The sequence below is a fragment of the Dipteris shenzhenensis genome, chromosome 2 (genome assembly GCF_047967505.1).
Source record: "Dipteris shenzhenensis isolate YYH24624 ecotype China chromosome 2, Dip_SZ_1.0, whole genome shotgun sequence".
Classification (NCBI taxonomy): domain Eukaryota; kingdom Viridiplantae; phylum Streptophyta; class Polypodiopsida; order Gleicheniales; family Dipteridaceae; genus Dipteris; species Dipteris shenzhenensis.
In genome coordinates, this window is record NC_141597.1 from 22,708,451 (window position 1) to 22,726,362 (window position 17,912).

General features: G+C 42.7%; 1 protein-coding gene across 2 annotated transcripts in view; it reads right to left on the reverse strand.

The window, feature by feature from the left end:
* LOC147904491 (uncharacterized protein At2g33490-like) overlaps positions 1-12,040 on the reverse strand; it is a 32,904-nt gene extending 20,864 nt beyond the window's left edge. Inside the window, exons 1-6 of one of the 2 annotated variants that reach the window (XM_087386815.1) lie at positions 11,498-12,040; positions 9,867-9,939; positions 3,427-3,501; positions 3,202-3,263; positions 2,985-3,053; positions 2,869-2,897 (exon numbers count right to left, since the gene is read on the reverse strand). In XM_087386815.1, coding sequence (XP_087242941.1) covers positions 2,869-2,897; positions 2,985-3,053; positions 3,202-3,263; positions 3,427-3,501; positions 9,867-9,939; positions 11,498-11,620 — 431 coding nt within the window. In that variant the 5' untranslated portion in view covers positions 11,621-12,040. The remainder of the gene's footprint in view (positions 1-2,868; positions 2,898-2,984; positions 3,054-3,201; positions 3,264-3,426; positions 3,502-9,866; positions 9,940-11,497) is intronic. The other variant, XM_087386809.1, reaches the window with a different exon arrangement.
* Between the last annotated feature and the right edge of the window lie 5,872 nt (positions 12,041-17,912).

Consider the following 17,912-nt stretch of genomic DNA (forward strand, 5'->3'; position numbering starts at 1 on the left):
GCTATACGCAGATGATGTAGTTCTTTTTGCATACGATCTGGACTCTATACCCAAACTTTTACAAGTGCTCAAGACTTTCTATAGGGAAAGTGGGCTGCAAGTGAATGTCGGAAAAACAAAGATGATGGCAATCTGTACCAATCAGCCAGAACATCCCCCCTAAGATCACCTTTGATGGACAGATTATTAAGTATGTCAACACCTTCAAATACTTAGGGGTTGATATCCCGGCAAATCACAGATGGTGGCAATGTATACACAGAAGGATGGACATTGGCTGGGGGAAGTACTACCAATTTGAGAATGACTGCAGGCACACTAACACTAGGAACTGGAAAATTCGAAATGTATTGTTTGATGCATATGTAGTACAGACAGTATTATATGGAGTGGAAGTATGGGGAGGCAGTATTTCAGCCTCTACATGGAATGATATTGAGAAAATGCAAAAGGCTTTCTTACGGCAACACCTTGGTGTCAAACCCACTACTCCATACTCAATACTTCTATTGGAAACGGGAAGGAGGCCGATTGAATTTCATGCACTGATTAGAGTTATGCAATACCTAATAGAGGTGCAGCAAATGCAACCTGATAGTTTGCCTCATAAAGCATGGAATGCCAGCACAAAGCTTCAAAAGAACCACAAAAGTAAGATCATATGTACAGGATGGGCAACCGACATAAGAAAATGGTTCAGCAAATGGAAAGTGGAAGCATATTTGACCACGCCGCCTGAAAAGGTCACCATGCAAGAGTTTCAACTGTCTTTACTGAGCACTTTGCAAACTCACTGGCTGACAAGTGAAAAGAGAGTAAAGCTGGAATATTACATGTTGGTCTACACACGTCCATAGAGACTCATGCTCAGCCTTATATTAGTACACCTATCCCCCTTCTATATCGCAGAAACATAGCCAGGTTTCGCACCAGATCTCATACATTTGCAATTGAGAAGGGAGCTTGGATGCATCAGCCCAGACATGCTAGAGTCTGTACCCTTTGTGACATGCAGACAGTTGAGACGGAGGCACATGTGGCTCTACAGTGCCCCCGATATGCACATATCAGGGAGGACTACCAGCAGATACTAGAGGACTCTGCTCAGTTGACATCAGTTCTCTCTACTGCCTCTCCGGCAGCATTGGGATCTTTTGTCAATCGTCTTTTTACCTGGCGTCAGGAACTCATAGACTCCTGACCCCTCTCCTTGAGGAGACTCTATTTTACATTCTATTGAGACGGGTCCCATGGGTCATTTTTGGCCCCCCGAGGACGTTAATAGACTCTACTTCTACTTCTCTCCCCCCCCCCCCCCCCCCGAATTGTACCGATCCACAAAGGGGGGGACAGCAAAATGGAAAAAAACTACTGCACAATCATGGTGATCAACCTAATGGCCAAGTTGTATGGCACTCTTCTTGAGTAGAAAATCAGTAAACAGGCAGAGACACAGGGGGTCCGGTCACCATCTCAGGCACACGGAAATGAGAAAGTCTCTTTATACTATGCTCGTACAAACAATGATACTTTATGGGTGTCCGACACGGGCTTCCGGGCTCTCTAGGACCGCTAGAAAAGAATAGAAACTTTACATAGAAGATTCCTCATAGGGGAAATGGGGGTTAAGGCTCGAGCCCTACCCCATCCTACTGGCTGAGATGGGCATGATACCTCTTGAAAGGGAAGCATTATGGCAATTCATGGCCTATCTCAACAAAGTTGAGAAGATGGATGCCAACAAGATACCTCACAAGGCATTGGAAGCTACACAAACCACTGGATGGCACCAAGAAGGGAAGAAATGGATGGAATTATGGGGTGTAACAGCTGCTGATATACCAAAGGATGCATGTGAGATCAGGAAGCTAGTGACACAGAAGATGCTACAGAAACTATGGCAAGACCCAGGGGCAAAACCGTAGTTCTATAAATATGACTAAGTCAGTCAACCAACCAGCACGTCGGTCAATGCCTGGACAGGTCAGTCAAAACCGCTTGCCAGGTCGTCCTGTTTGCAGCCCTATATAAGGAGCTATTTTCCTCTCAGTTTAGCATTCAGTCAGCCAACCTCCATTGGTGGCAGCATCTACACCCCAGGGTGTGGACAGCATGTGGTTTGAGGTTGGTCAGTCTGTTTCAGCAGCATAGCTCAAGCTTCCGCAGTGACAGTTAAAGGGAGTTTCTCAGCTCAATTTTGTATGCCCATTTGGCACTCATGTATAGATAGTAGTTAGGGCATTTATGCCATCATGATAAATAAGCATGTACAATAGTTAGGAAGATCTCTTTTATCTTTCATGCTTGAGTTTCCTTTTATTTTCATATATTTCCGCACAGCAAATCCCCGCATGTTACAGTTAGCCTATACAAGGCAACTTTCTTGGCAATTTAGTTATTGGAGATGCATCATGGAAACACACACCTTTGTGTTTGCTTCTCCATCTCTTGTACTCCACATTTTCGGCCCATTGAAATTATGTAGGATATAGTCTGAACGGCTGTTTAATTGATGATACATAAATCTAGATGTCATCTGATGCATTAGAAATTCAATTTGATGAGAAAGGATGACATTGGCTTTTTAACTTGGTTCCTGTGATAGGGATCCATCCCATGGATGTTCAATATGATAACGTTTAATAAGTCGTATAGTAAGATGCCAGGATAATGCTACTGTTCTGAATAAAGGATACTGCAACACATAAGACTTAAATGATCTTTAGATGGAGATCAGATTTTGTCCATGTCAAGAGATATAAACATAAACATAGAGTACCAAATAATTGTGAGATCCGCAGAGTATAGTTCATGCTATATAATACAATTCTGCGGGCAAAAATCCAAAATAGAATTAGGATGACTCACCGTTTTTTATCATACTGTTCCTTCAGGACCTACAAAAACAGGTGTATTGTTCAAAATGTAGTCCTCTTTGTCAGCAAACAACATCACAAGCAAGCTCTAAGCAGAGAGAGACCCACCTCAACCTGCTGGAGTTCACTAATCATCATTTCAGTGGGTGCTCTGATTGTTTGAGAAATGTGGGCAGCCTGCAAAGAACACTAGCTAAGGTAAGATCCATTTCAGCCTGCATACTGAAGACTTATCAAACTTGGATATCATGAAACTTAAAGGTAAATGGAGACAAAAATACGCCATTCTTTCTTTCTTTGTTTTTTAACGTCATCCTTTGCTTACATAAAGATCAAGCAATTTGGAGATCTCGAACTGAACTTTTCCTAGCATGCCATAAATGCTTCCTGCATGCACAGAAAGCACTAGTGAGTTATTAACTCTTATGAGAAACTCAGTCAGCCAGAACAATCTCAATTTACATAAGTGAGCATCTCACACTTGTAAGAAACAGAATTAAAATGCTCAAGTCTGCAATAAACGATTGGTCTGCTGCTCACTTGCACTTACCAATTTCCCCATCACGAATCTGTCCAAATGTTTCCACCATATACAATGCCATGTCCTGAAGGGATCTAGAGAAATCTGTTGACAAATGAATGTAACAGCCATTAGAAGAACATGATAACAGGTGGCACAACCATAATTAATCATCATCAAGATTCAATCATAGGACCACATGTTAAAGTTCTCTGCCACAATAGGCTTCTTTTCCATCTATATCTAGACGGATCCAGGAACATCCCCAAATTCACCCTCTGGAAACACAACACAGTGCAGTTTCAAACTTATGACAGTCAGAAGGTTGAAAACCATAAACTCTATCACTCATAGCAGGGACTAGCTACTATGACATCCCCACCGACATCCTCAGCACCCAACGGTGGGTTTTTCTTGATTCATACAACTTGACACAAACTGGCTTTTACTAGGTACTGCTTGTGAAGAGAAATTGAGGGTTGGAGCTCAAATCAAGAGGGAAAAAACCCATACGAAAGGATTATATGGATCCATATAAGAAAAATACAATGCTCTTAACTCTGGGTTCTTTGGTCAGTCATCGGTGCTCAATCATAAGGCCCCCACATGAGGAGAAGCCAATGAGCATGCCAGGACAGGAGCTGAGGGGTCCATTGCCAAGCTCTGGAACAAATAGACAAGCATCCACAAACTGCACTTGGAAGAGCTGCCTAGTGATCAGTTATGGCTGGACCTTTGGCTTACCTGCTATAAGAACCAAGCTTATTCACCAGTGAAGATTAGGTGTAGGTGACCTTCAACCGTGGTAAAGACAAGCCAAGACTCCAAGCAACTGCTCCAAGCCCACACATGCTCTCGGGAGGTCACATCTGGTAGCTTGTGTGTCCTTGCAAGCATTTGACACTTGCTGTCCAAGGACAGCAATTCCACATTTGATGTTTTGAATGAAAAAAAGGACTCCTTTCATGTAGAAAAGCTGCGAAATAGATTTGCAGCTAACAAAGGAGCTTGCTACAATGAGATAGATATTCTATGGTTTGCTTCTTTTGGACAGAAGTGATTTCTTCTTATTTAAAGCAAGTTCAGGATGGTGAAAATGGCCACTTCCAAGTATCTTCCCATTACCCACTAAAATGGATGGGTCCAGCCACCCATTGTAAAAAATCAGGGTCGAGAGTCTCACACTTCATGGAGGCTATGGAAGGTCATGCATGATACACATCCAACGCCAAGTACTACCAGTCGGCACAACAGTGACACAGCCATATGTATCATTATTGAAGGATGGGGGGAGAAGGATGCCATTTGATGCCTTAGCCAAATGGCAAAGAACGGTGTCGTACAGTTGATTCAATCAGCCTCAAAAGCACTTATGATGCATGGATGATTTCAAGGATCTGTATAAGACATTCGGCATGAAACTTGATTCTCCAAATCCACGTATTCTTTGTCAAGATGTCTGGGGCACATGAACTGGACAGAGTTTCTAACAAAGATCGTGGTCAAATCAGTTCGCATCCATATGCCAAGACTTTTGCCAAGTTGAACTCAACAAGCTTTCCCACAGTTACCAAGGATCTATGATGGCACTGACTATCGATCAGACAGCAGGCAATCACATTTGAGGAGCTTGGGGCCATGATTTGGAAGAAGAATTGCAGATGGCATATGGAAGCAAAATCAACAAGCGAAAAGGAAATCCAAAATGTTACTAGAATATATGGTCAGAAAGGTGAATCTTTAAATGTTCCAACAAGAAGAAGCAGTCACGTGCTTCTACTCCAAAAAGATGGAGCAATATGCTGAAGAGAGCCAATACAGGGGACCAACAAGAAAGATGGCAAGGAGAACCCCAAAGAGGAAGTCCAAAATAAATAGCAACGTCATCATCCACAAATTATGAATCACCATCAAGGGGATAAATGCATTGCCCCCTGTGGCAGTTGAGCATGGCATGTGTATAATGGTGCCTCACGTGACTTATGAGAGGGAGTAGTACAGCTGTCTTGACCTGCTATGGATCCCTGATCATATGCCATAGTAGGAGACAACTCCAAGGACCCCTGATCATATGCCATAGTACGAGACAACTCGTACTGTGTGAAAGTGAAAGCTAAGATTCTTTCTTGGCTCACACAAGAGAGGCTACTCTTCATTGCTAAAATTTGCTAAAATTTTTTGAAAGGTTCATGCTATTGCAAAGAAAGTCATTAAAGTTGATTTTGACAAGGAGTATGTGTGCATCCTAGGACCTAGACAAAGGCTAGTGGGTTCGTATGAAGGGTGTGCTTTAAACAAAGCCGACCCTAGCAAGTTGTGGCATGACCAATATGTGCATCTCAAATGGATACACTATACAAGATTCAGAAGACTTGACTAACAGAATCTTTACGTGCCATCGATAGGATTCCGAGTATATGTGATTCTTGCATAATAGGCAAGCAATCATGAAAGGCATTGCCACAGAGTTCTAAGTTTCAAGACACATGGTGTCCTCCGATTGGTCCACTTAGGCATTTATCATTTTACTTACTTCCAATGATGACTTGAGTAGGAAGTTTGTCTATTTTTCAAAGAGTAAGGCATTCGACCTGTTGACACTATGGTTGGCAAAGTTGGAAATGACAATGGGAAGAAATTGAAGACATTCTGAATTGACAAGGGGTGAGTTCACACCCACACAATTCAACAAGTATTGCAGCTCACGAGGTATCAAACGGCAATATATGAAAACCTATACTCCAGCAAGGAATAGTTGGAAAAACCTAGACCTTGGCTAGTCAGTGGAAATAGAAGTGTGCAACACAATAATCTTGAGAGAAGACGGGAATGCGCAACTTTCTGTGTCACAAGAGAAACTCACAAGCACCAAATATTTGGGAGAGAGACAATAGTCAAACACTCCAAAAGTATCTTAGAGCCAAATACTCCGTACAGAAAGCTTAACCAAAGATACAAAACATGCAGTAATCTGGTGCCCTGGGTGCTCTATGATGAGCATGAGTGCTGCTCCTACTTTGTCCTTGCACTCCCGAGGCTGCGCGCTCCTCAGTGAGCTTTAGTGACCATCTGTTGTGTGAGAGACAGCATCCTCCTGCACACGTGCTCTCCTACTGGCAGTACATATGCACCAATTGATGCTCCTCAATGAATGAGGACTGCCTCCAACCTTAACTACTTGTTGTGCCCACAAATGGACCTGTCTATAGGACCTTAGGCCCTTTGGACTGGCTGACCCAGTCAGTAAAAGAATCCAACCAGCCAGAGAGTGGGCCAAGCAGTCTGTGCTGATCCAACCAGGTCAGGCCTACATAAGGCTCCCCTTTCTGCTGACCTGACAGTTCTCGGACTGCCAGACTGCCGACCTGCTGGCAGTACTCCCTGGCCCATGTCTGTGCAGCCTACTGGCTCCTGCTCCAGCCCTGGTGCACCTGATCTGCACATCTGCCGACCTGTATGCTCTCTTCCAGGCCCTGCAGAAGTTTTGTATTGACCGATGTACTTGCTCTGACAGCCCACAGTACCAGCCCATGGATTGTGCAGCATGCTGGCCTCTGTACACACGGCTGTACCATCCGTGTACAGATATCTGTACCTGTTCTGGCCTCTGCACCTGCTGGTACACCTTCCTTGTGCTGTATCATCCGTACAGGTATGCCCTTTTCTAGAGCTCCGGTGTCAGCCCTAAATGTGTAGCAGCCCACTTGGCAGCCTACAGTGCTGCCCAAATGACTGTCCTGTGGATGTTTCCCCCACCTAGATCTGCCCTTGTGGCATCCTGCAAACACAGCAGACTCTCATGCCCCACATTTATACATTGGTACCATGTCCCTGTGCTCCTGTGCTCTCCTCAAATGGGGGCTTACAGGTGGGACAATGGACCCTATTTTCCAATACCCACACTGTGGGCCCACAATGACCCAAAGACATATATACACTCCATCTTCTCCCTTTCAGAAGCTCTCAGGCACAAATTGAGAAATGTGTTGAAATCAAGTCCCAATACCAGCATACCATTGTCCAGCTCCGCTTCATCCTTGTAAATCAAGAACCATGCCGGTATATAGGTACCACCACAGTACCACCCTTCAATGGCACTGTCAAATGTCATCAGGAACCTGCCTGGCGCACCATACAACTCAGGTACAATCTTTCGGTACATCCAATCATACCCTCTGAGCTTCAAACCCTGGAAAGTACCAAGTTTCCTGGGTCTGTTTCACACCGTTCTGCAACTTGCATGATCCATAACATACATCCAGAAACCCTGGAACTACTCCATGCTGTTTCTAGACATAAGCTCAAAATGAGCTCCTCTCACATTTTAATGCTGAGCCCACCAATACTCCTATATGTAAATGCCTCTAATCCTCCATGAAAAGTCTTCATCATCAGTATCACCTGTAGAGCTATCAAACCAGATCCACCAACCAACACAAAGCTCCAAGTGCCTCTGTTAAGCAAGCCCTTGCCTGGTAGAGTTTCACCCTCCATCTTAACAAACATTGAGTACCACACATACTACAATGATCATCATATAAATACCACAGGATTACATACCCTTGGTCTTCAGTTTGTAGTTTGCTGTCAAAACAAGACAAGTAGGGAAGAAGAAGAAAGGAAGAAGGTGACTAAGAAAAAATAAACAAACAAAGCAACAAACAGAAAAACAGAAATAAAATCTCTCTCTCTCTCTCTCTCTCTCTCTCATGTATTAATGAAAGAAAATAATGGCAGAATGAATGCATTATTTAAAACATGAAAAACTAAAGGAATCACTTACACTTATGTACTGTTTCCGACAATGATGCAAAAAATACTTAGAATACAATTTAACTCTTTTTTGAACCTAAAAGGGAAATGGGCTGTTCAGCTCTCCGCTTCTTGTTTTCAGCTTATGTTCAATCATTCTCATTGTGCCTAAGGCTGATACACCGTAGATAAAAGACTTCATATCTAAGATTGTGTGTACTTTTTTCATTATTTTTATTGGATTATACCTCTTGTGTTTCTCATTGTGCCTAAGGCTGATACACCGTAGATAAAAGACTTCAGATCTAAGATTGTGTGTACTTTTTTCATTATTTTTATTGGATTATACCTCTTGTGTATTAGCAAAGTGATCAAATTACTACATTGATTCCTTAGTAGTACAAAGGCGGGAAAATCCATGGAATTGGAAAGAAATGACCCCATATCCTGCCATGTCAGAAATGTTTGAGTCAATGTGAGGCATTTTTATATGGTGTAAACCACTATATTCACATCATTGACGTTTATAATATATATCAACCTCTAATCCGATGGTAGACTGAGAAAGTCTAAGATCTAAGAAAACACAAGAATCCCCCCACTTGAAGTACAGTTAAGTTCACAAGAGTCAAGAGGAGAGATTCCTTCTAATCCGATGGTAGACTGAGAAAGTCTAAGATCTAAGAAAACACAAGAATCCCCCCACTTGAAGTACGGTTAAGTTCACAGGAGTCAAGAGGAGAGATTCCTTCTCTAAAAACACAAGCATCTTTGTACATAAAGTCTTGAAAGTCAGTAACATCTGGAACAATGAATCATCTATAAAACGCCTAACTTCACTAAGCTCATGTAAAATGATAGTGCAGGTATTGATAGAAATAAGACGTTGCATAAACTCACTTTCGTAAGTGAAGAGAGAAAAGTTTGCTAAAAAGATAGCACAATTAGTACCCATAGGGATTCCTATAATTTGTTGAAACAAAGAATCACCTACTGTGATATAAATATTATCCAAAAGAAAGTCAAACATCTTCAATACTTACGACTTTGTGTGTCTTTTCTTTTTAGAATCAATGTAACGACGTTTACTCTGAAGGAAAGTTGCTCTCAAACTAGAAGTTGCTCAATCCACACACCCACACATACTTCAGTATCCATTTTACAATTCCTATAGGCAATACTTACTATGCAATGTGTGTCCATGGCCCAAGCCCTTCTTGGCATAGTGTGATTTTCTTTAGCCCTTGGATTTTCCTTAATTCCTAGCCCTAGCCCCTTTCACCCTTGGCAATTAGGCTCATCCACTTGGGTGTCCCCTTACACTACAAAGAGCTAGTACTACCTTCTTTAGCTGGTCAGTTTGTAAGCCTATATCACAAATTGGAGAATCCTTTAGAGATGAAAGAAAGAAAGGAAAAAGGAAGTGGAGATAGAGAAGAGGGGGGAGGGGGCGAGGGGGAGGGGGGGTATCTCTTTAAAAAACAAAACTAAAAGTATAAAAGAGGACGATAAGCTCATAAATACCCAGCATAAGCTCCCCTCCCTTCCTCATTTGTTGGCATCATCATGATACTGGATCCTAAAGACTCAATACTAAATGCAGCCAACTCACATAGCCAAGTCCCAACAGTTCCGTTTAGAAAGACAAAGAGCACACAAAGGCACACCCACAATACGACATAAACAGAAGCCAAAACTGCCGAATTTGTGAGGTTTACCATAAGCTGCACCAGAGATCATCTCGGAATACAGTATAAGCCCTTCATATTGTGCTCGCATATTCTGTACATCCTGCAAACACTTGTACCCATTAAGTTGCTTCAAATAATGGACATTATTGTTACTAAAAAATTCAACAAGATGACGATTGTTCAACCACCATCCTTAAGCTTGCATGTACTAAGCCTATCAGGGATCTAGAAAAAAGGTACCATGAGTAGCTATATTAATGCCTAACTTTCTTCTTCTGTTTTATCAGACTAGTTTTTCATTCTCAAGCTGTATTTGTGCTCCAAAACAAAATGAGGGGAAGAAAACAACCTTTGAGAGATCGTATGAACACTGTCCTAAGATTGAACAGATGTAACTTGGCCATTCCCACACAGGTGGTAGGAACTTGCATAGTTGCACAGAAACGTGTTTCCTAATGTTTGAAACCGTTTGGCTTTTCAAAACGCACTTTTTGCTTTATGCAGTAGGCAGTTTGTGCAAAAGGGGAAAAATATATCTAGGATAGTATCACTATCCTGTCCATGTTGCTTTCAAGTTTATCATCGATACAAAGTTCAATGCTGTAACTGCCAGATATCATTGGAATTGGACCCACTCTTGAGACCATCATAAATTACGATGCTTTTTTCAATGTTCCTAAGTATTTCTAGGTGCCACTAGTGCAGATCCTAGGAGGTATTATTTGATTTGAGAGGGTTCAACATGAGGCTTAAGTAAATCCTTTGCTGAGCTCCTAAAACTTTCGCTTCTACTAATATGCACACAGTCCAACCAAACTTTTAAAAACTTGATATTTGTTCAGCCTCACAACAAGTTATGAAGGACGCACAGAACAGTCATCAAGGGTTTAGAGCTCTAATACTTAGGACATGCCTTTCTCTTAGGACTCAAATACTAGCAACTTTGACACATCATGGCTGCAAAACTTTTGTGGCTAACTCCCAAACTTAACCCCAACTCTCTTAACATTCAATTCATGTCTTTGATATTTGCAAACTAACTGGGCCCATGTTTCCCACCCTCTGATCTACGCTAATAGGTACGCAAAACAATATTTCATCCGCCTTTGAATTGAACTCAACCCATATTCACACCCTTGAAGCTATATACGTATAAAAAATACAAAATTCCATCAATCCTTCAGTTCCTCAACTATTTGATGATTTACTATAGTTCTCAGTTATACTGGCACACTCAAAGGCCCCTCCTTATCCAGGTTCCTTTGGACAGTGGGGTTTTCCGCTCCCCTACACAGAGAATTCACAGGCTACTTTTTTAAAGTGTACAAAGATACCACAAATCCCAATTCCTTTGAGCTCACACATGTAGAGATAAGTGTTTCAGTACCAAGTATTGATCCTGCATTGTTTGTGAGCCGCTTACTACTTCACAATGTGAATAGGATGACGATATACATAAGCTCATAACTCTCACCTAAACGCAAGACAACTAGAAATGTGAAGTGAATTCTAGAGACTAAACAATTGACATTTGTCCGAAATATTCGATAAAACCTAGAACCAAGTGACAATCTAGGCATTAGCTTCTGACATCCAAGATACAATGTGGCCATTTCAGAAACGAAAGTAAATAGAGGAGAATAATGCGTAGGAGTTACCTGCATGCCTTTTGTAACATCCTGAGACTCCTCAGCGTACGCACCGGGGCTAAGGAACGTCTTCTCTTTCAATCCCTGCTTGCTTAGCGCAAAATCCCGCAACTTCTTGAAGGGAGACTTCATTCTCTAAACGGCGAATCACACCATAAAAGCCAACATCAGGAACGATCCAGCTCTCTGCTACCGGAAGGCAAGGGAAAGCTCCCTAAACTGATGATGCGGAGCGGAAAGGATCAGAAGATACTAAAAGCTGTGTGATATGAATGCGAATGGGCAATAAATGTGTTGCAAATGTAAGGAATTCGAGGAGAAGAATCGCTGCAATTGAGGGAGCAAACTGGGTAGACGCTGGGAGCAGGCGTGTGGATGATTTGACGGGGGCGATCAACAGAAAGAGCTGGGATGATGAGGGAGGGGAAGAAAAATGGAAGGGAAGGTTGGAAATGGAGAGCAATGGCGATGAAAGAAAAGGCGTGGGCTTGACCATCAGCGCGAGAGAGGCGACCGGTCAAAAAGGTCAACATACGGCGAAATTCCGACCAATCACAAGGTCCCCAAAAATGTTCCCAGTCAAAGTACTCCCTCCCACGTCATTAGAAAACCCCCCCCCAGCCACCCACACAAGTGTTTCTCTCATCTTTTTGGTCCCCCCCTTCAAACTTTCCCCATTCACCTCACCTAACCTCTTCCCACTCTTCACACCAGCTCGCTTGCGTTTACACCCGCCCATCGAGAAGGAAATAGAATTGGAGGATGGCCACTCAGTGTGGTCGTTCGCACCACCAGACAGCCTTCAGGCTGCTCATTTATGTCGCGACCTTGTGATTACTGACCAATCATGTAGCCACTGGAGGAGTTGCCAAACTTCATGGGCCGGACACACATGTTTTGTGTCAGTGTCCCTCCGATTGGCCCAACTAGGACAGCAGCCACCTTTTGGTGGCGGGTGGGTGGTGCCTTAACACGTACAAAAACCTTTACTTTATGTTAACATTTTTAAAGGTTACAGTTTTTTATTGAAATTTTGCAGGGTTAAGCAAAAATATGTGCCCAAAAATTTGCACACTTTTTAAACCTTATCTTTTAAATTTGAAGGTTACTTTCATTCAGGGGACATTAAACCTCGATTTTTTGTGAACACTGCCTCTCCCTACCTTGGTCGCACAATCTATGATCATGTTTCATGATCTCCCATCTCTCTCTCGCTCATTGTAACCTCAGTGCCATCTCATTAATTCCAAGTCATTCTATTTCGACTGCATGGACGCGCTGATGCTTTTTCTCTTTCACTATGTGATATGCACCCCCTTGCACTCTCGTTAGACTATGCCGTTGACAACACATGTCTTCTTGCTTTACCCCTGTCAAGCATACCACACTGCTTGCTTCTCGTAACTCTTGAATACACTCGGGTCATTGTTTGCTTAGGTGTAGCCATTTTTGGTGAGGTTCAAGGAATTTTATGTATATAGGTATCTTGCATGACCCATAACTTATACATTGCTCAACGAAATTTGAAAACTTTGTCTTCAAGTTGTAGTACAGATTCCAAACTTGAACATGAGACCAAAAAATTATGGATTAAGGATTTGGAACGAGACTGGACCGTTAAAGCATTACAAGTGCTATTTTGCATGTGAAGCATGCATCCTGAAGACTATAGGATATAGCAATTTATTTAAAAACATCAAAATTTTGTTATGCACATACATGCAACCAAGTAATCATTCAAAAGTACACTATGTGAGCTTCTCCTCAACCCAAGGACACACCTAAATAAGGACATTAGGCATGGGTTAATGGGCCTCCAATGTTGTGCTAAAGTGATGCACACCCATTTGAGAGCACGCTCTATAACTTTTTTTTTAATTTGTTGAAAACCAAAACGGATTGAAAATGTGGAATCCAAAGTAGTGGGACTAATGCATGGTGGCAACTGACCCCTGCAGGCACAGTTACCTCTTCACAGGCCCTTCATGTGAACACTCCTACCACCTCGGCACAGGACTCCACAGGCACACCTCTTGCTAGGCATAATGCCACATCATCACTACATGTGACCCACAGTGACACATCATCATTGAGCACATTTGCACTCCTTTTGCCCCTCCACCTAGAGCAAGTCATATCTTTTGATCCAGGAAGAATTTGAGGGCGCTCCAAAAAGGAAAGTCGCTCTATTTTTCATGCTCTACATGCTTATCACATCATGTGCACATTTCGATGCAAGTTACACTCACTTTTGCGCTTCACCGACAAATCCACTTCCTACATGCACATTAGCCTCTACATCGATGCATCTAACCCAACACTTAAAAAGAACAAAAGAAAAGAAATTATTTGCTATTCTTTCATCGATTGACAGTTGGTATAGATCTAGATCAGAGTAGACTAGATCTCCATAGAGGGGACGCTTTGAATCTTCCCAAGTTGCCAATCTAAGCCATGCTCAAAATTCCTGACTAGTACCTACTCGTTGTTAGTCCATATGCTGACATACGGTTTCACATCATCACATTACCTGAAACCTGACATTCATCAGTTTAGTGAGCAGACTTCACAGTTTTCAGAGGCATTGCCGATTGTTCAGTGGACAGATAGCACAAGATTTGATTTCACACACACATGCCATCATTGTAAAGCCTACTCGGCTATTTCACGGCATTGTGCACATCATTTCAGCCTTGTAAAGCCTCTTGGCTATTCCCTGCATCATTTGCCACAAGCCTTGTAATACATATTGGATTTTATATATTGCAGTTATATCTTCACCGACAATTCAGATTTCACTTGCTATAGTCAGTGTTTTGCAGTTGATTCATACAGTGATTTTCAACACTTTGAGTACATTTTTTGCACCATGTCTACGACCAACAACCTCAACTTGGAGGCATCTTCTAAGTTAGACAACTCCAATTATAGCACATGGAAATACCGAATGGAGACCATTCTTGTACTTCAAGACAAATGGGAGTATGTCAATGGATCTACACCTAGACCATTGGACGATCCAGCCACCAGTAGCTCTACTCCACTTGTTGTCACATCACTAGCAATGGGATCTACAGCTACACAAACAGTTTTGGCACCTATAGTAGATCCTGCCATTGCTCGAGCTCAGGCAGAATGGGATAAGAAATACAAGTACGCATATCATCTGATCAAGCAGAATGTGCAAGATGTCATGCTAGAACAGCTCAACACAGTCGATGCTTCTATCTCTTGTGTGTTTGAGGTTTTCCATTCTGATTCCTCATCAAGGATTACATCTCTGGAGATAATGACCTTGCGATTGATGGGATCATACAATTTGTATGCTTTGCTTTCTTCACTGTAACCAACCATGATGCATTTGTGTGACTTCGCATCCAATTTCCTACGAGATGATCATCATGTATGTGGGTATATGCTATGCAACCAAATATGTGGAGATGCCCAATGTGTGGCTTGTGTCCAGTGAATGCTTCATAAGGAGTCATACCATGTATCAGTTCGATAGAAAGCCGATTAAGCAAATAGTTTGCAGTGGCTATTGCTTCTTCCTAATACTAATTTGGAAGATGCTTTTCACTAAGCATTGCTTTAGCACTGTCTACTAAAGTCTCATTCTTCCATTCAGCTCTTGCATTCTGTTGAGGAGTATTTGCACAAGTGAACTATCTTCAAATGCCGTGACTTCTGCAAAAGTTCATGAATGTTGAAGACATGTATTCACCTCCTCTATCTAATCTCATGACTTTGATCTTTCTACCTGTCTGGTTTTCTACCATGGCTTTGAATTCTTGAAATCTAGAAAACACTTCAGATTTCTCTTTCAAAAAGTAGATCCAACAATATCTGCTATAGTCGTCGATGAAAGTCAAGTAGTAAAGTGAACCATTGATGCTGCGGGTCTGGGCATAACCGCATACATTTGTATGAATCAAATCAAGAATACCTCATGCACAAGAGGTACTTCTGCCAAAGTTGGTTCGCTTTTGTTTGCTGAAGCAGCATGCTTCGCAAACTTTTCCAAGAAACTGTAGCTTAGGAATCCCAATTGCCATATTCTGATTCCTGAGATCTAATAAGTACTTGAAATTGACATGACCATATCTCATGCCATTTTGCAGATAGTGGCATCTGTTTCGGTTGAGCTGACATGGCATGCTTTTCTGGTACTGTAGCTAGCATTCTGTACAATCGTCCTTCCTTGACACCTTTTGCTACTAGCTGACATCTTCTGGATTTATCTGTTATAGTGCATTCATCTCCGTCGAAGATGACTCTGTAGTTGTGTTCGGTCATTTGACCTACTGACAAGAGGTTCTTGCTGAGCTTTGGAACATAGAGCACGTCTTTCACCAATCCTTTTGTACTGGTGAAATTGTTATAGGGATAACACCTATCCCTTGAACTGGATTTGGTGTATTATATCTGTTATGTAGATGACATTTTTTTGACCTTCTAATGGCTTCATTTCTGATGATTTGTCATGTGAGATGATGAACCGTTGTCGATGCACCAAGGATCTTGTTCCGCTTGGTTGACTTGATAGCTGAAATCCCCTTTGGGATTGTACTCAGTGTCTAGGTACACTGTATCATTTTGCTACATTTTCTCATTTGCAAGAAACATATTCTCATGTTCATTTGCAAAATGACTGTGACTAGAATGTCCACCACGATGATTTCCTTTATCGCGGAAATACCCTCGATTACTACTGGATTGACCACCTTGGTCGTACTGCTTTTTGCAGCAATCTCTTTCGTAGTGTCCAAATCTATGATAGTAGTTGCACTGGATGTTTGACACGTTGGTGGATGCATTCCCTCGTCCTTGCAATCTTCCTCAGTTGGAATGATTTCCTCTTTGTTGATTCTGATGTTGCTAAGGATGATGTTGATGCTGACTTTGTTGATTACTTTGTTGTTGATGATGACCACTTTTTTGGAATGATCTACCTCTACCTCTGCCTCTGCCTCTACTTCTGTTTGAAGCTGTGAATGCCTCATCATTAGAATGACCTTTGCGTGCTTGAATTGCTTGTGTCCTGAGTTCTTCACCAAGTAGGACTAACTGAAGCTCTTCCTGTGTCGAAATTTGCTGTTGGATGGCAATACTCTGGACTAGATTCTCGTATCCCTCTCCTAGTCCATTTAAGATTACTTGAACCATTTTTGTGGGGTTCATAGTCTCTCCTGCTGCTGCGAGTTGATTGTTGTAGTCTTTTATCCGAAGTACATAAGCATGACCGGTTTCGCTGCTACTATTGCGGGAACTCTGGTTAATTTGGTTTCTCAGTGTGAGAATCGTAAAAGTGTTCTTTGACTCGTAGAGAGTTGCGAACACATCCCATGCTTCTTTTGATATTGCTAGCAACACCCCAAGCAGAGCCACAGCAGCTCAAACGGTCTACTAGGGAAAGCAGACATCTAGCTAGATTGGCATATGCTTAGAAATGCAAAGCAATTCAAGTTGAAACCATCAACTATGCTCTTATGACTACCATCATGGCTACAAGAGAGCCAGTGTACTTTGATGATGCAATAGATAAGCCAGATGGCAGTATTCAAAGATACAAAGCCAAACTAGTTTGCAAAAGGATTTGCACAGCAATATGGTCAGGATTATGATGAAACTTATGCTCCAGTAGCAAAGATGGATTCCATACCGTTCTTGATATCAATGTTGGGGTAAAGGCACTGGCCACCCTTGTAACAGTATTAATCTAGTACTACTAAGTACACTAAGTACACATTGTACTTAGGTACTTAGTGGCCCTAGTCTTATCCATAGATATATATACTAGTGTGTGTACTTGGGGAGGTACCACTCATTCCTTTATCCCCACCCACTAGTGTGTGACTACTATGAGTGTGTCTCTCTACTCCCTACTCTATCTCCCTCACACTCTATCAACTGGTATCAGAGCCAACGGGCTCTCTCCCTCCGCTTCCACTCCCATCTCTCCCCAGCCTACCCCTACCGTACGGACAAGTCCGTACGGCCGTACGTCGTCCGTACAGCCGTCGTACGGACGGATCGCGATAGCGAGGCTGCAAGGGCGATGGCGCGGGCGTGCAACTGCAAGAGCGTAGGCAACGCGCAAGGCGCGCCTGCAAGGCGCGGCTGTAAGGGCGCGGCTATAAGGCGCAGGCCACGGCTGTATCGGCGTGGCCAGGACTGTAGGTCGCAGGCCACGGCTGCATCGGCGTGGCCAGGACACGCAAAGGCGTGGCTGCAGCGGCGGCTGCAAGAGCGTGAACGGCACGGCTGCATCGGTGCGGCTGCCAGGGCGCAGGGCGTGGCTACACGTCGCTTGTTTCACGTCTCACAGGCCTTGTGAGTTCAAGCCAAAGGAGCCTTCCAAGTCGTGCATCCATCTCGTCAACGGATCCTTCACCCTGCTCTTTAATAGACGACCTGTTGCCCG